Source organism: Aptenodytes patagonicus, chromosome 1 (assembly GCF_965638725.1).
Source record: "Aptenodytes patagonicus chromosome 1, bAptPat1.pri.cur, whole genome shotgun sequence".
NCBI classification, from domain to species: Eukaryota; Metazoa; Chordata; class Aves; order Sphenisciformes; family Spheniscidae; genus Aptenodytes; species Aptenodytes patagonicus.
In genome coordinates, this window is record NC_134949.1 from 81,482,878 (window position 1) to 81,500,857 (window position 17,980).

The 17,980-nt window shown below is 41.2% G+C and overlaps 1 protein-coding gene across 2 annotated transcripts in view; it reads left to right on the forward strand.

Moving 5' to 3' along the window:
- The window catches only part of BORCS5 (BLOC-1 related complex subunit 5), an 85,452-nt gene that overhangs the window by 48,491 nt on the left and 18,981 nt on the right, over positions 1–17,980 (forward strand). Inside the window, exons 3-4 of one of the 2 annotated variants that reach the window (XM_076344711.1) lie at positions 15,269–15,426; positions 16,158–16,825. In XM_076344711.1, coding sequence (XP_076200826.1) covers positions 15,269–15,426; positions 16,158–16,289 — 290 coding nt within the window. In that variant the 3' untranslated portion in view covers positions 16,290–16,825. Of the gene's footprint in view, positions 1–15,268; positions 15,427–16,157; positions 16,826–17,980 lie in introns of those variants that run through there. The other variant, XM_076344701.1, reaches the window with a different exon arrangement.

Consider the following 17,980-nt stretch of genomic DNA (forward strand, 5'->3'; position numbering starts at 1 on the left):
GAACAAGCCACTGCAGGTAGAGAGTCAGGGTAGGCCGGCCATTCTGCAGCAGCTACCTCTCGTAGACCGGCAGCGGTGAAGCCAGGCAGCCTGTCTCTCTGGTCTTGACACGTAAGCCACCCTACCTTGCATTTCCCAAAGGGAGATAGCCTGCGTTCGTGGCTTGGGCCGGTCAGGAGGGGAAGCAGTTCTGCTGAGGGTGGAAGACTTTTGCTGGATCAGCCAGCTTGAATCAGTATGTCCCACAGCCGTGTGAGCGCTAAGCCTGGGAAAGGGGGTGCTGGGGTCAAAGCGGGACAGAGCCCTTTGAGAAGGGGGTGGGTAGGAGAGCGAGAGCCCCTTCTGGGGCTGGTTGGGCACCCCTTATCCTGCAAATGCCAGTGCAGGAGCTGAGCCTGCGTCTGTTTAAATTGCAGTGGAAGAGCAGCGCAGCTCTGGTTGGTAGTGCAACACCGAGTGACCACTTGTAAGCAGTGGAGTGTGATCCTTTCTTCAATCTTTAGCGATCTGAAAAGCAAAAAGTCTTAGATGCTGTCTCACGGGAATGCTGAGAGTCTACAATTTGGATGATATAATTATTATAAGAGTTTTAAAAATGCCAAATGTAGTGAAAAATAACTCTTTCTCAACTCCATTGTTTAAAAATAGCAGCAAATGCAGATAATGTCACACCAAATGCTTAATTGTCAATTGTTTTCACGTATAATCTTGAAAACTTAATTTGGAAGCAGTCTGCCTTTTTTCTTTTTTTTTCATCTCCCTATTTTTATAACAAAGAAGAGTATTTGCCTGACAACAAGGCTGTCTTTGGCTTTACAGCTCATCCCTTCCTGGTATTTTATTTCTTATCTGGTCAGAACCTTCTGCACAGAAAATAAGAATTAATTGTTGTCAGTGTCGCAAACCAAGTTGTTGTCTCAGATGGTGAGTGAAGAGAAATTGAGCTTTATGGGCATGTGTATATATATATTAATACAGAATAATGGGGTTTTCTTGAGGTGCCTTTTCTGCCCAGTGGTGTGTTTCAGAGGGGGAGAGGTGTCCGGCTGGTTCTCTCTTGCTCAGGGGCTCCTCCTGGGTGCTGCAGGATCCAGGGGCCCCGGGTGCTGCTGGCAGAGCAGTCCCGAGGCAGCTGGGCGCTTGGGGCTGAGGAGGTGAGTGCTGTCCCTCCACTGTGGCAGGAGGCCTGAGCTAGGGGAGCAAGCCTTGCTTCTCAACGCATAAGCCACAGTGGCCGAGCATTGTGGCTCTGCGCTCCGATTCAGGCCCCTTGTTAATTGTTAGAAAGGTTACAGAGCTGGAGCCTCACCAAGAGTTGTAACTGGCTTTGTGCACAAGCAGTACCCGCTGGAGATGTGTTAAGTGAAATGCCGTTAAGTTTCTCTTATAGTAAACCAAGTCAGAAAGTCTGGTTTGTTTGTTTGTTTTTTTTAAAGCCAAATCAGATAAAATACTCAACAGTTGAGTAACTATTCAGTGTTTTTAGTTTTATTTGGCTATTGTGCATGTTTTCTAGTGTTATGAGCAAAAGGGGTAGATGGATGTCGTCACGTACCCGTAATTACTCTAACTGGTGGTATTCTGATGCAGTATGCATTCGTAACATGTATTTCTGTTTCTTTCTTAGTGTAGTCAGAGGATGCCGAGAGCGAGTCCTGTGCCTGGCGGGGCTCTTTTAATTTTGCATGCCAGACTGCCCCAGACTGAGGAAGAATGTCTGTCTGTCTCCAGATGATCCCTAGAGTGGGAGAGCTGATCTAACAGCTGAGAGGAGGAAGGACATACCTATAGCTGTGTGTTTTGTGCTGCTTCTGAGGCTTTTTAGTCCCTCTGTGAGCCAGTTTGGCTTGGTGGGCGGATGGGGAACTAATAGCGATGAGTGGGTAGTTTTCGGGTGGGTTGATGAGCTGAATCCATCTGTGGAGGAGCTCACTGAGAACCAGAACTCGTACAAGCACGGGGCATGGCCTGCATGGCAAGGAGGGGTGGCAGAGCAAGAAGATTCATCCCTTTTCCAGTGGCAGAGCGCCCTAAGATCAGCTCAGGATGTAGTTCTGCAAGGGTACCTTCTTAAACAGGGACAGGGAGCTTTTCCTGGCTGCTGGGAGGCTTTCCAGCTATGAAGACTTTATAGGTCTTGTAATGGACCTTGTAAGTACCTTGAGGGAGACGTGATTTAGGATGAACAAAGCTCCGCCTACCACATATTTAGAACCGTTATGGTGAGGAAGTGAATTTTTGCTATAAAATGACTGATACTTTCCATGACAGACTTAGGAAATAGGTTCGTGCTGTGTTTGAGCACGCCATCAGCAGACTGTATATTAAAAAAAATAATAAGGGGGGGATGTTTTTACAGCTGCAGTGTTTGGGGGGGGTTAAATGGAGGGAGAAATGAATTGTTATATTCTGGGTATCTCTAACCGCAGAGGGAGTGACGCACGTGCTTGACGGAGCTGGAATGTGGAAGTTGTCGGAGCTGGCTCCGAGATGCGTCTCCCCGGGCTGATGGCCACGCTGGGACTTGAGTCATTGTCTTCCAGCGTGGGGAGCCAGGGCTCAAGAAGCTCCCAGGCTCGCTAACCCCGTGCTGTTACTTGTTGTAACTGATAAAAGTGGTACTCCTAGATTACCATTACCTATGGGTTACCTATAAGGAGGGGATCACACAAATGTTGTCATTAGGTATTCAAAGCTTGCTTAAGTAGCAGCTTATTTTAATAGTAAGATGATGCTCTTTCATATTTTACTAGTGAGTTAATTTACTGCAGTGCAATTTGCTTGATTCCTCCCCCCACCCCGGGATTTTAAAACACTTCATGCTAGGGATTCCTTATTGTGCTTTGTCTTTCTTCAAGGCACTTTGCCACTTGACAGTATTTGACAGGAGATTATAAACATGGAGGTAATACAGAGCACAGCAGGCCACTTACTTCTGTGTAACTGTTGAATGTTTTAGGTGCCCTAATAAGCCCTGCAAAGCTGAGTGATTAGTTTTTTAAACACGCTGTCAAAAGTAAATAGTGTGTGCATTGTCTCCTCCTTCTCTCCCCAACTCAACCTTTGAGTAATTTCAATATCCTAAATTTAGTTGTTATAATTTCATGCCAGCTCCATGTTTCCTTCTGGCCAGGGAAAATACCGTTATGTTGCAATACAATGCTGGGAACAGTAATGGTTATTTAGATGCTAATACTGCTGGGAAAATGACATCCCTTGAGTTACTTCTAAAATCAGTTCTAACGGCTGCGGGAAAAGAATCAAAGCAGACTGAGAAAGAAAAGTACATGAGCGCTTGAGTTTGGCTAACTTGAATTAGGAAGGTAGGAACAAAACCCGAATATTTAAATACAGGTGGGAGAGCTAGGACAGGGATGAAAGCATTGGTTCAGACTTCGGCAGCAGGCATTCACAGAAGAAATGTCGGATGGTAGGATCATTTAAATAGAAAATGGCTCTTCCTGAATAATTTTGTGCTGTTTGGGCAGTGGGGTTGCCAAAGAAATAAGTTTTAATTGTCTGAGGGCATCCAGGTTCCCAAAGTGAACCTTTCCTTGCTTTGTACTGACAGGAGAAATGTGGTGGGTAGACCTCTCTCTCCTTTACTCAGTTGGACTTGCTAGTAGATAACCACTTACCCTAATAAGCAAAATAGTCCAGTTAAACTTGTTATAAGAAAAAGTAAGGAGCAATTACTTAATTTCTGTGAAGTATATGCTGTATGAGCTGTGTACGTATGGGTTGTATCATTTTAAAAGTTTCATCAGCCCCACTTGGACTTTGCTACTCCTGAGTAGTGCAGCCATTCCAAGTCATGCTGGTAAAGCATTCAGAGAAGAAATAAGTATCATCCAAATTAAAATTTGGATGTGAAATAGCAGCCCACATTGCTAGCAAAATGGCTGAGTGGTAAGTTGGGTCACATGTGAGAAAAGAAGATGAAGTAGAAAACGTCAACTCTTGTTGCATTTACAAACGACTCTTGTTCTTCGCTGTATTTTCCTGAATGCACATAGCAGAGAGAAGTTACTATTCCTGGTACCTGTGGCCAGAAAGTGTCAATAGTATATTTTCGACAGTGCTTCTTTAATGGATACTTTAGATAGCTCTCTTGGAAAAATGGACAAAGGCCATGACGTTATTTTTACTATGGCAATGTGCCTTTGCTCAAGCCCTTAAGCTTTGGGGCTGCAGTTGTAATTGAGGATATAGTGTTTGGCAGAACGGAAATGAATGATTTTAAGTCTAACACTTGACTGTATTTTGATCTGGTACAGAAATTCCCTGTGAGGAAAGAGGAAGAAAATATCACAGGTGTCTACTTTTTTGTGATGAAACAAAAATGATAGGAAATACATGAAAAGTGCTGCTACTTACCAAATAGAAATCGTATATTTCATGTATACAAATGATGGTTATACCAGAATCAGCACTGTGCTTTGTTTACAATTATAAAGCATTGATAAAAAGTTTCATCAACAGATCCTATTTATTTAAAAGGAACTCTTTCAGTGAAGCTATCTTTAAAGTTTTCTCTGTCACTTTTAAAACAGTTTTCTCCATCTCTGGAAAAAAACCTGAACTCTTTGACTTGCTGAATCTGTAAGTAAATGGCCTGTTCATCAGTCTTGCTCTGTGCCATGCTGTGGCAATAAACTGCAAACAGAAAACTCTCAAATTGACATCTGAACTGAAGAAAGTACCCGAAAGTTTGGAGAAAACCAACAGACAGCAATATTGGTTAACCTAATAAGATGTTACTTGTTGAAGAAGCATACCTCATTTACAGGCACGTTGTAGATGTAATCTGTGAGCCTGAAGTGGCTGGCCATTTTGCCTTAAATCGTCTTTCCTGCAACGTGGTCTCAGGCACAAGGCCTATGAATAAGTTACCATGGAGAAAACTAGGTTGTGAACTCAAGCCTGCAGCGCTTTAGCTACGCTGTAGTAATTGCCTCTGTGTGTGCTTTTGCCACTTTGTAAAAGCAGCACGGTGTACTCTGCCCCCACTGAATTTACTTGGGGTTAGTGTGTGTACACAGGCTGGTTATTGTGGAATAGCAGACGTGCCCCAACTTCACGTGGGTGCCCTTGTGCTCAGAGGTGACTTTAGATGTCACCTTTCCTCTAAATCACTGAACACTGTTTTTTGGTTTTTTTCTGCTAGTATGTGCTATGTCGTGTGGATGAATATCCATGCATTTTTGCCTAAAATAAAATAAAGATTGCTGTGAGGCTAATCTTTATTACTAGTAATAGAATCAACTAAAATAGTTTTAACTTGTAGATTTTTGGGTTTTTTAATTTTATTTAAAAGAAATTGAGTTTATTTGTTCCCGCTGTCCCTTTTCTCTTCCATCTACAGCCTAGAAAACTTAGCATCTGCTGGCAAATTTCAACCAAACTTTGCAGTGGGAGAGAGATACGAAAGGTAGTTAAGGTCCTATTATTTCAAGGAAGATGGGTGGACAGGTAAAGTTGAGACTCTCTCAATGCTTTGCATGCATAAAAAAATTGGAAGTGACAGCTTGCTGTTGCTAAAACAGAGAAGTCCCTCTCTGTCCTTTCCTTCCCTCTCTCCCGCCTCTCCTGGGACTAGCTCTAGTTTTTGATCTCCTGGTGCTCTGATTCCTTTTGCTACACTACAGGAAAAAGAAAACCACTGGATTAGTTCTCTGTGGTTTTAGTGAAGTGAATTGTTTGCTGTGCAAGAGCTGTGGTGAGGAACGTGATGAGGAAGATGGGAGTTGGACTTTCCCTTTTGTGGAGCATGTATGTGGGGGTTGGAGGGAAGAAGCAGTTGATTTGGCTCCAGTTGTCTTATGAACCTTTTTAGATGTCTGAGAATCTATGTGGGAGAGACCGCATTGATGCTCAGTACTCAGCGCTGACGGTGCTGTAGGAAAGCAGGCTCCGCTGCCGCCTGCCCTGCTGGCGTTTGGTATTTGAGGGCGGGAGAAGGGGAGGGATGTTCTGGCGGTGAAGTCATTGGGCTGAGGGACAGCAGTTTCCATGTGGTCTCAGATAAATCATTTAATCTCTTGGTGCCTCAATTCCTCATCTTACAAAATGACGTTAGTCTTCTGGCCTTTGGGTTTGCAGAGTACTTAGGATAACGGGGTCGGTTATAGCCTGCAGATATCATGTGCTTACGTAATCAGATGATGGTAAGTCGTGGGTTTCTCTTGATGTGTTTTCCAAAAAAAAAGTTGCTGCAGAGTAAATACAGTTTATTGCATGACACAGGACCATCGTCTCTCACTTCCCTGTGAATTACCCCGTCCATTTTTCCAGCCTTGTGCCTATTTTTATACTTCGGGGTCTGTTGCAGGAAGTTGGCCATACAATATTGCAACTGCGTAGTCAAAAACACTTCCATATTACTTCTGTGCTCTAGAAGTGAAATATCAGTGGGGAGATGGACTGGGTAGGATCTTGGCTGCTTTTAGCTGACAAAGTGCAGCTGTGTGCTTTTCTTCAGAGTATGTTGTGTACCTTTTTCCTTACCTGAAGCTTCAAAAGCTTCAAAAGCATCGGTAGACATGCTTCCAATTTTATGGCAACCGGTAGCAACTTTTTGAAGGTGTAACACTGGGCAATCTCATACTTCCAGAGAGGCATATCTAAGTAACTGCAGACTGAAATCTCAATACATGCAGGTGGTGCACTGTTTTCTCCTTTTGGACATTCAGATTTCTAACAATCCAAATGAGGAAGCATTTCTGATTTCTTTCTGTTTTACTCCTTTTCAAACGGAAATTTTAATTTAGAAATTTTTTGCATCACTGAGACATTCGTGCTTTGCAGCAGTCTTCAAAGTCCTGGTGATGATCAGGCTCCATTGTGCTAACTGCTGTATGGATCATACAAAGTGTGGGGCAAAAGTCATCATATCAGAGAAGCTGCAAGCTTCAGTGGTGCAAAAAATTGTGCGCACATTATTGATTATGTATAGCCATCCCTATGTGACAGGAGAAAGCTTTAATGATGTGTAGAAATCTTTGCAGGATCTAGTCCTAAGCAAAAATGAGGCTCAATAGGAAAGCAGAAATACCATAAACAAATACTCTTTTAGTGTAATTAATAATAACAACAACAACAAAACCCCCTCTGAATCACAATTTCTTCTAATGTAAATTATGTGACCTTAATAGGTGGAAATCTGTAAGAGTGTGGGGGTTTTGTCTTAGAATTATATATAGCAAACTAGATTTTTGTAGAAGCCTAAATGTCTTGAATCTTCTTAATGTTTGTTTTTTAAGACGAATGGTGGAGGAACAAAAGGGGAGGTGATTTATATATCTTGGTGAGTAATATCTGACAGGCAATAGCTTACACTGTGTTAGGAGGCCGAGGTGCGGTATTCATACTGAGAGCATATTTGAGCTCTGTGGTCAGAAAAGTTGCCTGTTAAACGATGTGACAAGATGAGAGTCCTCAGCCCATCTGTCACCCATGCAGAAGTAAACGATCACATGGTACCAACTCCAAAGTAGAGGGAAAATCTGTTGTTACAGCCAACATTCCTTGCCACAATACAAATATGTTCTTTGCTCACATAATAGCTATTCAGTTTGCCTACAGTCATTGTGTTCCCCATTAAAGTTCAAAGGAATTGAAAATACACAGTCGACAAAGCCAACTTTTGTCTTGGAGTGAATACGTATTTTATTACAAGGTGTTTTATCAGTGAGATTTTTAGAAAATAAACTGGTCTGTGAAAAAGGTCATGTGGTCATCCACATTTGAGCTTAAAGATTTCTGGGTGAGTAGCAGTGATTTTATTTTCTTTTTTATTTACTTTCAGTTTCTTTACGGTTGACTTTTACTAATTCTGTGGTGTATGCCCTTTTCTTAAGGGTGGCCTGGGTTTCCAAATTTGAGTGTATAAATTTTGATGTTTCCTAACTGAGGTGTTACTAAAAAAAAAAAAAAACAAACCCAAACAAACCACCAAGAAACCGCACAACAAAACATAACAACCCCCAAAAATGCTATTTTGACTCTTCAGGGTTTGCTGAAAATGCAGTCTTTTCTTAGTCTTCAAGAATGAGAGAGGAATACACAATTAAAATTCAAAGCATTTAGTCAGTAAGAGCCCTGTAAATCCAATTACCTTATCTGTTTGGAAGTATTTTAATGCCTTTTATTCTGCTACACGTACATGTGCAATTATTTCTTTTCCATAGGTCATATTAAACTTCTCCTTCATGGAGGACATATGGAAATGAGCTCTCTGTCTCAGCTAATAGCAAGTTGCTGCCTCCAAACTTGTGCAAGCAGTAATGGTCCAGAAAGAAGACTCGGTCTTTAGGGATGTAATTTCATCTGTTTCTTGTGTGGATCTTTTTTTGGTACTTAGGATGCCTGAAGGTACTGGCAAAACAATCTCCTCATGCAAATAGCAAGAAGAAAGGCGACTATAATAGTTAACCTGTGACCACTGAGGCCAGACTTTATTTAAGGAGCTGGCCAGACTGGGTAGCTTCTACCCAAAAGCTTTAGAAATGCTTGATGAGGCAAGTTGTGGGTTGATCGTTTTTAAATACTCTTGGAACACAGGAGAATTCCTGGAGACTTGAAAAACACTAGTGCTTTTTAAGCTAAAACTAATGCTGTCTTAATGACAGTAAATTAAATGACTCAATGCTATTATATTAATAGTAACCATAGTCTACTCAAATTCAATGAGGAATAGAAGAGCTGAGAAAGTTTTACTGTCTTGGATTAAATTTATGAAGAGGAGTTTCATAAAAAATGAGGGTAGTAAGAAGAGAAGTTGGGAACAGCTGAAATAAGGTAAGTTGCAGGCAGCACAGGTGATTTTGAAGGGTGGGAGAGTACAGTGTAGTTAAAGCACTGTGAAGGGAGCTGTAGGCAAAAAGATATCCACACACAAAAAAGGCAAAACGAAACTTGTGTTAGGAGAGCAAAAGATCACAAACTCTAGCAGGTTAAATAGGAAATCATCAGGAGACCAGAGCAGAAATTCCTTGAAAACAGCTTTCTACTAGCATATACTTAATAAAAGCTTTTTAGATTCTCTAGAAGCTTGCTGAAGAATCTGTGGGATTGTCTTCAGAGAAGAATTTTAGAAAAGCAAAATAATTTCATTGAATCAGCATTTGCTACAAAAGTATGTCATTCTTTACAAGGACGAATGAAAGTGTTCACAGAAGAGGTTTTGGAAGAAATGGTAATGTACACAGTAATAAACGTCCAGAAACAGGTACCAGAACGGGGAATGCCTCTGTAAAGTTGACAAGCTACTGCTAATCGTGGTGTGTAATCTGTTGCTTCGTTTAGCCTTGCTCTCAGGAGAAGAGGTGATGACATGTGCAATACACTGTAATGGCACGCTCTTAAAAAGGGTGTTGCTGATTAGTAGGTCCAGCAAAGGGGTGGCAATTTCAGAAGCAACTGGATTGTTAGAGGTGTAACCATTATACACTGTAGAAGAATTGATATGGCTTTTAAAGAGGGAAGTCGGGCATCAGGTTAGACGTATTTGAAGGTGTTACAGAGGTAATCCGAGAAATTAAGTCTTCTGTGGGAGAGGAGACTGGTCAGTGGGGTTCTTGAGCTTGGAAAGACGATGGGAGAAAGTACACCCCACTCTATAGATTTCTGTTGTGTCACAGCACAACAACTACCGAGTAGCGAGTGTAAAGCAAGTGAAGAGTTTTCTTCATGCTGTGCATAAATAAGCATCTTACTTATTGCCACAGGATATTGTGGAGATAAATGTATACCTTTCAAAAAGGATTAGTGAAATTCAAGTATCATAGCTTCACTGAGCACAGTATTTTGTGCCTGAAATTTTTATTAATGATTTTTGGAGGCAGGAAGGTTGTGGAAGAGGAAGAAGAACCAATAAAGATGTTGTTTTCTAAATGTCCACTGTTGTCAAATGTTGGAAGCAGTATTCTGGGCAAGGTAGACTTCTGGTCTGATTAAATAAGGCGTTACTTTTAAAGTCCTCTCTTATATTCCATAGAAAGGTTGGTTAGCTGATGACAGCAACCCTTTCTGGCCTTAAAATGACTAACAAGACCACAGCATCATGTGCTTTGCTGTCTGTAATAATAAATTAACAACTGCGGACCTATTGGTTTTCTTTTTGTAATGTCTGCTGTTACTGGTTGAAAAGGACATTGACAAGTGGAAATACAGACGTCAAAAAGAAATATTAATACTTTCAGGTTGGAAAGTGCTCAAGTTGTTGTTAGGATTGTCCATTAAAGCAGCAGAACATAACTATGGTAAGTTACTATGTTCTGTGTGTATGTAGAATCAGTATAGCATGTAAAGCATTTTTTCAAGAACTTAACTTCTCGTCATAAAAATGCTTTTTAAACTAACAGCTTTCTTCTGCTCAGTAGGATGTGATTTGTTGGAAGTGTATGTTGACCTGGAACCAACAAGGAGATGACTAAGTAGGAGGAAAATGGTTTTAACATGCCTCTACTTTGCCAAGGAATATGGAAACAATAACAGATTTGTCAAGTCTGTGGGTCAGCTAGGCTTGTAGTGATATACGATACTTCTCTATGCATGACATACTTGGTGTATTGGTTTTTTTTTTTTCCTAAAGCACCATTTAGGAGCTGAAATGTGAATCTTTCTTTGTCCCAGTTGTTGTTTATCACCTTCATGGGCATGCTGTTTACTGATCAGATGTATTCAGAGTAGGTTGGAGCTCTTGACTTCTTTTCATCATGGCAGGCACATAATGTGGTCTGTCTTCTTATTTGTTTTATGGTGTAATTTGATAGCCAAGACTGTGCATGTTTGGCAGTTGCCACAGCATTTTTGGTCCATGCACTAAAGCTCTGCAGTAGACCTTCTCCTGTTTCCCCGGTTTTGTTTTCCCCAAGCCATGATATCCTCCATGCTGCCTTTCCTTATCACGCTGGGGTATGTTGCATCACTCGTGTGCCAAGCAGTCTCTTCTCGAGGTTTCAAACAGTGCAAAGATGATTCCTGGTGTGCTTCCTTCTTTGGAAGAGAACCAACAGCTTGAAAAATGAGTATTCAATTTAATAAGAAATTAAAACTTCAGATGCTGTTTTCTTCCCATTCAAGAGCAGAACCGTGCTCTTGGGGGGCGGGGTCATAATCACACAGATGAAACAGGAACACCCTTTCCTCAGTGAAGAACAGGTAGTAGCTCAGCAGTTAGTTGCTCTGAGATGTGCTGGTGACCAGGTTCAAGTTCTGGCTGTTTCAGGAGTGAGCCTGAACCACTGTGACCTCTGTCTCTTCCACTTGTAAGAGCGACTTAATATTTTGTTGCAACAGATATGATCTCATAACCTCTTACAAACCGTGTGTAGACCAGTCACTGAGGGATGGCCCTGATCAGTGGAGAGTTCAAAGTGTGGGACGAGACTTTAAGAAGGAAGCAGTGATTTTCAAGAGGGGAGTTGTTTAATAATACCTGGAGGTTCGCAGTGCTGGCCATCTCTCTGCTCTAAAAATGAAGCTTTCTCAGTGCTGAATTGTTAGAGGCTTTTAGATACCTCCTCAACTTTCTGTTAGTATAGGAATAAATGACACTAGCAACACCCTTTTTAACCCTCTACCCTTTTCTGTGTCTCACTTTTGGTTCAGGCTTTTTCCTATGGGTCTCAAGTTTTTCATGGGTATAAGGAAGTATGCTGCTGTCTCCTAAATGCAGACCTCATGGAGGAGGTATCGCGTTAAACCTGTTTGGGCTCACTGCCTGCTGCTGGGGAGAGGAGGAAGGGAAGAGATCTGGGTTCTGTGGCACAGGGGGGTCCTTTCCAGCCCTGCATCTCTCTCTTTCTATCCCTTGGGCTTCCCTGGTAAAGCCTCTCTGGGATCTGAGTGGTTGCAGTCTCTCTTCCATGAAGTTTCAAGATGACTTACTGTTGCCATCTGCTCTTTTGGAGCAAAGCTACTGACTTGCTAAAAACTAAAATGCAGTGAATTAATAAAATCATAGAACCATAGAATGGTTTGGGTTGGAAGGGACCTTTAAAGATCATCTAGTCCAACGCCCTTGCCACGGGTAGGGACATCTCCCACTAGATCAGGTTGCTCAAAGCCCCAGCCAACCTGACCTTGAACACTTCCAATGATGGGGCATCCACAACTTCTCTGGGCAACCTGTTCCAGTGTTCCACCACCCTCATTGTAAAAAATGTCTTCCTTATGTCCAATCTAAACCTACCCTCTTTCAGTTTAAAACCATTGCCCCTTGTCCTGTCACTACAGGCCCTGGTAAAAAGTCTCTCTCTGTCTCTTTTACAAGCCCCCTTTAAGTATTGAAAGGCCACAACGAGGTCTCCCTGGAGTCTTCTCTTCTCCAGGCTGAACAACCCCAACTTTCTCAGCCTTTCCTCATAGGAGAGGTGTTCCAGCCCTCTGACCATTTTTTGCAGCCCTCCTCTGGACCTGCTCGAGCAGGTCTGTGTCTGTCTTGTGTTGGGAACCCCAGAGCTGGGTACAGTACTCCCAGGTGGGGTCTCACCAGAGCGGAGTAGAGGGGGATGTTAATGTTAAGAAAATGTTAATATTTATAGTGTGGGTAGTAAGTAGTTACTGTGAACAACAAAAAATGGTGAATCAACTTTTTGACAATGGGAATTTCTGCTAGGTGGAAGGCTGCATGGCCTTTTTCATGCTGTTGTTTACTCTACTTTTTCCTTTCTTGCAAGTTGAAACTCTAAGCTAAATTCTTCTCTGGCATTGTCAGCATAAGCCCAGAGGTCTTTGGAGAAGCTAATTCCTTTGGCTTCTCCTTGCTGCATCACCCAGAATAATACTATAGTCTATATCTTTAAGCAGCATATGCTGTTTGTTTTTTATCGCTACTCCAAACAATTGTACTGGATTGTATTTCCACCTCTGTCGTCTTATGAAGAAATTGCAGCTGAACAGTTAACGTCTCCCTTCACTTGAGCTTATGTTTTTCTGGATAGTGAATTAGAGGCTCCTTACAGTTTACTAATTTTGCTTTTAGCATTATGTAACCTGTACCAGGTTGTAAGTACATAATATAAGTTTGATAGTATGTTCCTTTATAGCTCATTTTACAGTCCTTGGCCTATTCCACTTCAAAATTCTCATAAGCAGTGTTAAGTTGGCCAAAATACACACTTCATGTTAATTAAATCTCTTAAATAGAGTCTAATTTTCTTCCTTCTCTTGAAGTTGGTGAGAGATTAGTAATAAAAGAAAATTAGTTGGTTGATAGCATCATGTATTTGATCAGTGCAGAAACAGGATAACCGCCTCAGGTATATGGTGAACTCTTCATTCCTGTGTGAACATTCAACATACTAAAAGTTGACAACATTATTTGAACATTTATCCTGACAAGATAATTTTATAGAAGATCAGAATTAACAAACTGATGAAGCGCTAGAACATGTAATGTATACATTTTAAAAAAGTCTTATTTCCTTCATTGGGTTTGCTCCCGTTAAAGTTTACTTTCAGCTGAAGTGCAAGTCTTGAAAGATTTGTAATTGATATTGCCGGACCTAAGATTTTGTTTGAGATGACTCTTTCTAAAACATAAAACCTAATTTGACTATTGCTAATATGGGGTTTTGAGACTAAATGGCTAAGTGTCCATTTCCTCTCCTGACCTCTTGACTCAGGCAGTGCGATTGTAGTGGGCAACAAGTCAGTAAAACAAAATTATCTTTTTTTCCCTCTTAAGATGAAGAAAGAAAAGTTTTTCTGTGAAGGGTAATTGAGAGCATCCTGAGAGAATAAAATGTTGGGTGTTGATGAAAAGTAAACATACTTCATCGTATCCAATGAAGTTGCTGTCCTAGTTTTGTTTGCATTTCTGTCTGCAAATGTTTTCAAAGAGGTTTAACTTTCTCAAATTTATAAGATACTCCTGACTTAGGTCTTGGTTTCTATCTTGTTCTTGTGTTTTGGCAAGAACTCTGTGTCACAATTTGTAGCTTCCAATAGGCATGGGGGCCATCCAAAATAGTTTCCATTTCCCACTGAGGTGCGTTCTTAGAAGAACTTTTCCAATCCAAATAACTGGCATTTATTACTTTCTTTTAATTGCTTAGGGTGGTACTTGCTTACATTTGCTGTTTTAATGTCTTTTCCTGTCTGTAAACTGAGAGCCCCAAAGGGCACATGCGTGCAGTCACTGAATTCAGTTTACATAGCTTGATGGATGTTTTGGGAAAAGCAGATTGTGTATATGTGCTGTTTGTCACAGATGGTGTCCCAACAAGAAAAAAAGTTGTGCTAATGCTGAAGGAAAATGAAATGAGAGTAAGTAAATGAAATAGCAAAAAAAGGATGGCCTTAGGGTTTAGCATCATTTTTTCCAGCAGCTTTGTGGAAAGCGGTCAGTATGGCACATGTATGCTTGAGCTCAGCAAAGGTTCTCAAGTTGCACTATGTAGGCAACAAACAATGGGCAGGGGAAATTTCTCTGCACAATTTTGCTCCTCTGGATATTACCAGTGTCCCAATTTTAAGTCTAATACTTTTTTTGGTGAGCTTTTTGTGAAACCTGATCATGTGAGTAGGTAAGGATCTTAATTCCATATTAAAAAAAAAAAAAAAGTATATTGCTAGTCTTTGAGATTGCAAAGAAAAATCTTAGAAGATGAAAGGGTTCTGAAGCTTTAAAAAAAGTGCCTTTTTTAGGTAGGCAAAACACAGACATTTCACCCCAATAGATTAACTTATGTGGGTCATTTTTTTTATTCAGTTTTGTTTTAGGGGACCTGTGAATTTGTAATGATTTTTAGAGCTCACTAGAATCACACTGTCAATACCAGAAAATAGTTTGAGTCCCGTGCCCGTACGGGAATGCAGATCTCAACTCCTTCCCCTTCTGGCATACAGAAATGAGGAAGGGGGTTCATTTTTCAGAGTTCAGGGCTGTTGGTGGAGGAGAAGAAACAGGACTCACTTTATGCAGCGTATCGCTGAAAACCAAGCTGATATGCGTTATGGACCTGCAGTTAGAGTCTGCATTTAGGTTCGGTCGAGGCGGGCTAAGCTGTATGGCAAACTGTTCTTTGCACTGCTATAAATCCTAAACGTCCATAAATCTCCAATCCATGCCCTTCCCGCTTTTAGCCCTCACTGGACTATTACATTGCTGAAGTCCATTCAGTAGTCTAAGATCCTGAATTAGTTTTTAATTACCCCTTATAAAGCTTTTCTTCTGGGTTGGTTCTGCTGCCTCTCGGCTTGCAGCTGAACTGGTTACATGAACAGTCAGATTAACTCTGGTCCTTCCCTTGCCGTTTAGGACTCCTCAGTGGGCAGACCTCTCCGACCAACACCAAACTGGAAAAGCTGGACCCCCAGCAGGTGCTGCAGCTGTGTCTCCGGTACCAAGATCATCTTCACCAGTGTGCAGAAGCGGTTGCCTTTGATCAGAATGCGCTCGTGAAGCGGATCAAGGAGGTACTGCCCGCGGCATGCCGGCTTCTGGTGGGGAAGGGCTTGGGGCATCGGTGTGGCCGTCTTGCTCTATGAATGCAGGTGCTTGCTGTAGATGGCCTTGGGTCACTTGCAGCAGTCCGCTTCAAAGTAAACCCTGTAGAGAAACTTTGTGAGTGTGCACTTCAAGCAAAGTTTCCTGGCTTTGATTGTGGTTACTGTTAGGTGATGTGTTTATTGGTTATGCTCTATAATTCCTGGTTGTAAACAGTGGGTGTTCCTCTGGTATGGCAAGTACTGCAAGTAACTATTGAAGAAGTAAAAGCTGACTGGAATTTTTAAAGGTAACATTCCTTATTTAGATCTGTATGCTTAACATTTTTATTACGCATCATCGTTAAGCTCTAATGTAACAAAAGAAATGGTTATCATAACCTCTTCTATGGTTGGAGAAGGTAGTATTTCTTTCTTTCTTTCTTCAATGGATTTGTAGAGCTAGACTGTTTTCAAAGCCCATAACATGCTGTCTCTTCTCTGATCCATATGGCTGCTAAAAAAGATCTTCCTGTGCTGCTGTTTTTACCACTAAACCATCATTTGAAAATCGCTGATCTGTTTAGTCAGTGATACTGTTGGGGAGGAAATTAGTTCCTGGGCCAAGGATGCTGCAATTGAATTGTCTTTCTTATGTGTGTAACTACGGATGTTGGAAGCAGTAGGATGGCTGACAAATTTAATTTTTTTTTTTTTTAAAGTCAAGACAGATTGGCATGAGAGGAGAGTGTTTTCTCACGTATTCTCAGATGTGTAGAAGAACTGGTGAATGCTGCATATGTCAAAAGTCTGTGAGACCAAATACCTTTCAATGTCAAAAGAAAAATTTTTGAACAGGTGGTTAATTTTTATTCATGTAATAAACAATGACCTTGATTCGTTGTTGCTATATTGGCTTAGAGTTAAGAAAATCCCACATGACAAACTGGATAATAAATTTGATTCATGGGCTGTTTTGAGAAGCTGCTGTCATCATGAAGTTCTAAGTCCAAAATAATGTGGGAGCCATTAAAAAGGCCTTTTTACTTTGGTGTATCAAGATCTGAGGCCAGCTATTACACAAGATGTAAAGATATTTGCAGATGTTGGTGACTGAGATCACACAATCTCAGAAATGGGGTTTAATTGCCAGTCTAATGACAGTGTACTGCATTAATCCAAGCAGATTTGTAATTCTTTTGGCTGTTAAAGTGTGAGAGAGAATATCGACATGATTTAAAGTCGTGGTAGACTCTACCAGTGCAATCTGCACTAGTTGGATTTGCCTTCTATAGGGCAAGTGGCAGACTGTCTTTCAAATTAGCATTGGTGATGTTTTCTTCCAGTTCATAAGGCTTACGATTTTTTTTCCATGTAAAATAAATACAATTATGATACCGATATTGTCACTGACTTACTTTATCACAGGCTCCTCTCTGCCAAAGTGAAGGAGAAATGGGTGAGACTGTAACTCAGGCAACTGACAAGTCAGTTGGGGTTTTTTTGGTCAAAACACTTAAGTGTATTCAGATGCTTTCAATCCCTCTGCCAGATCTGGTGGGTTTTTACTGTTCATTTTCCTAATAATTTTTAAATGTTTTTCTTGCATTGGCTGTTCCGCGTGTGTGTTCTGGAGGAGCCGGGTGGGACCCACTCAGCTTAAATCATTCTTTCCAAGTTGTTTGGGCTCTCCTTGGTGCACTAAATCGAACCACTGTTGACAGATGTTGACAACAAGGGGTGCAGCTGAATGGTATGTCTCTCGTTACAAGTGTAGACAAAGGAAATTGCATTTGGCTGCACCCATTTGTCAGCAATGATTTAGTTTTGCTGTGTAGACAAAGCTTTGACCCTTCGTAAGGAGTAAAAGTGAAAGAGAAAATGAAGTGTATTGTGAAAAGCATGAGATGGAGAGTAAGTTCTTTTCATCCTCATTTTAGGAGTCAGTATTTCCCTTTTCCTCTCACACTGTAAGCACTGAAGTGTTTTTCTCCCGGTAACAGACTTACCAAGTGATTGATGCCTTTTAACTTTCCTACAAAATGTTGGTGAGCTTCAGTCCCCAATTCCTGCCATTTGTCTGAGGTATGTTCACTTTTCAGACTGTCACTGACTCCACTCAGTGTAGTAATAGTCCTACTGTATAGCATGCTACAGTCATACTGCCTGCAGCCAGGATTTTTTTTAGTCTTTACTTGACAAAATGTCCCAGGGCAAATATCTTTTACTCATTGTCTGTGTGGCCAGAAAAAAAGTTTCCTGGTTTCTGGCAAAACTCAAAAGTACTGTTGTAAATTTACTGGTCCTTGATAACTCGTAATTGACTGTGGTGGTTTGTAAATCAGCACACAATCTGAATTAAAATAGTTCTTAATAGGAAAGAGAATAAGCTAAGGAAAACAAAAATGTTGCATGCCAGTAGTTACTGCAGATCAAAGTAGACCCATCTGTGCGTTCCCTTACTTTGGGGACCAAAACAGTCTAGCTTTGCTCTCCATCCCATTTCTCAGTTTAGCCAGAATTTCTTTGCAGTGTGTTGGCTGGA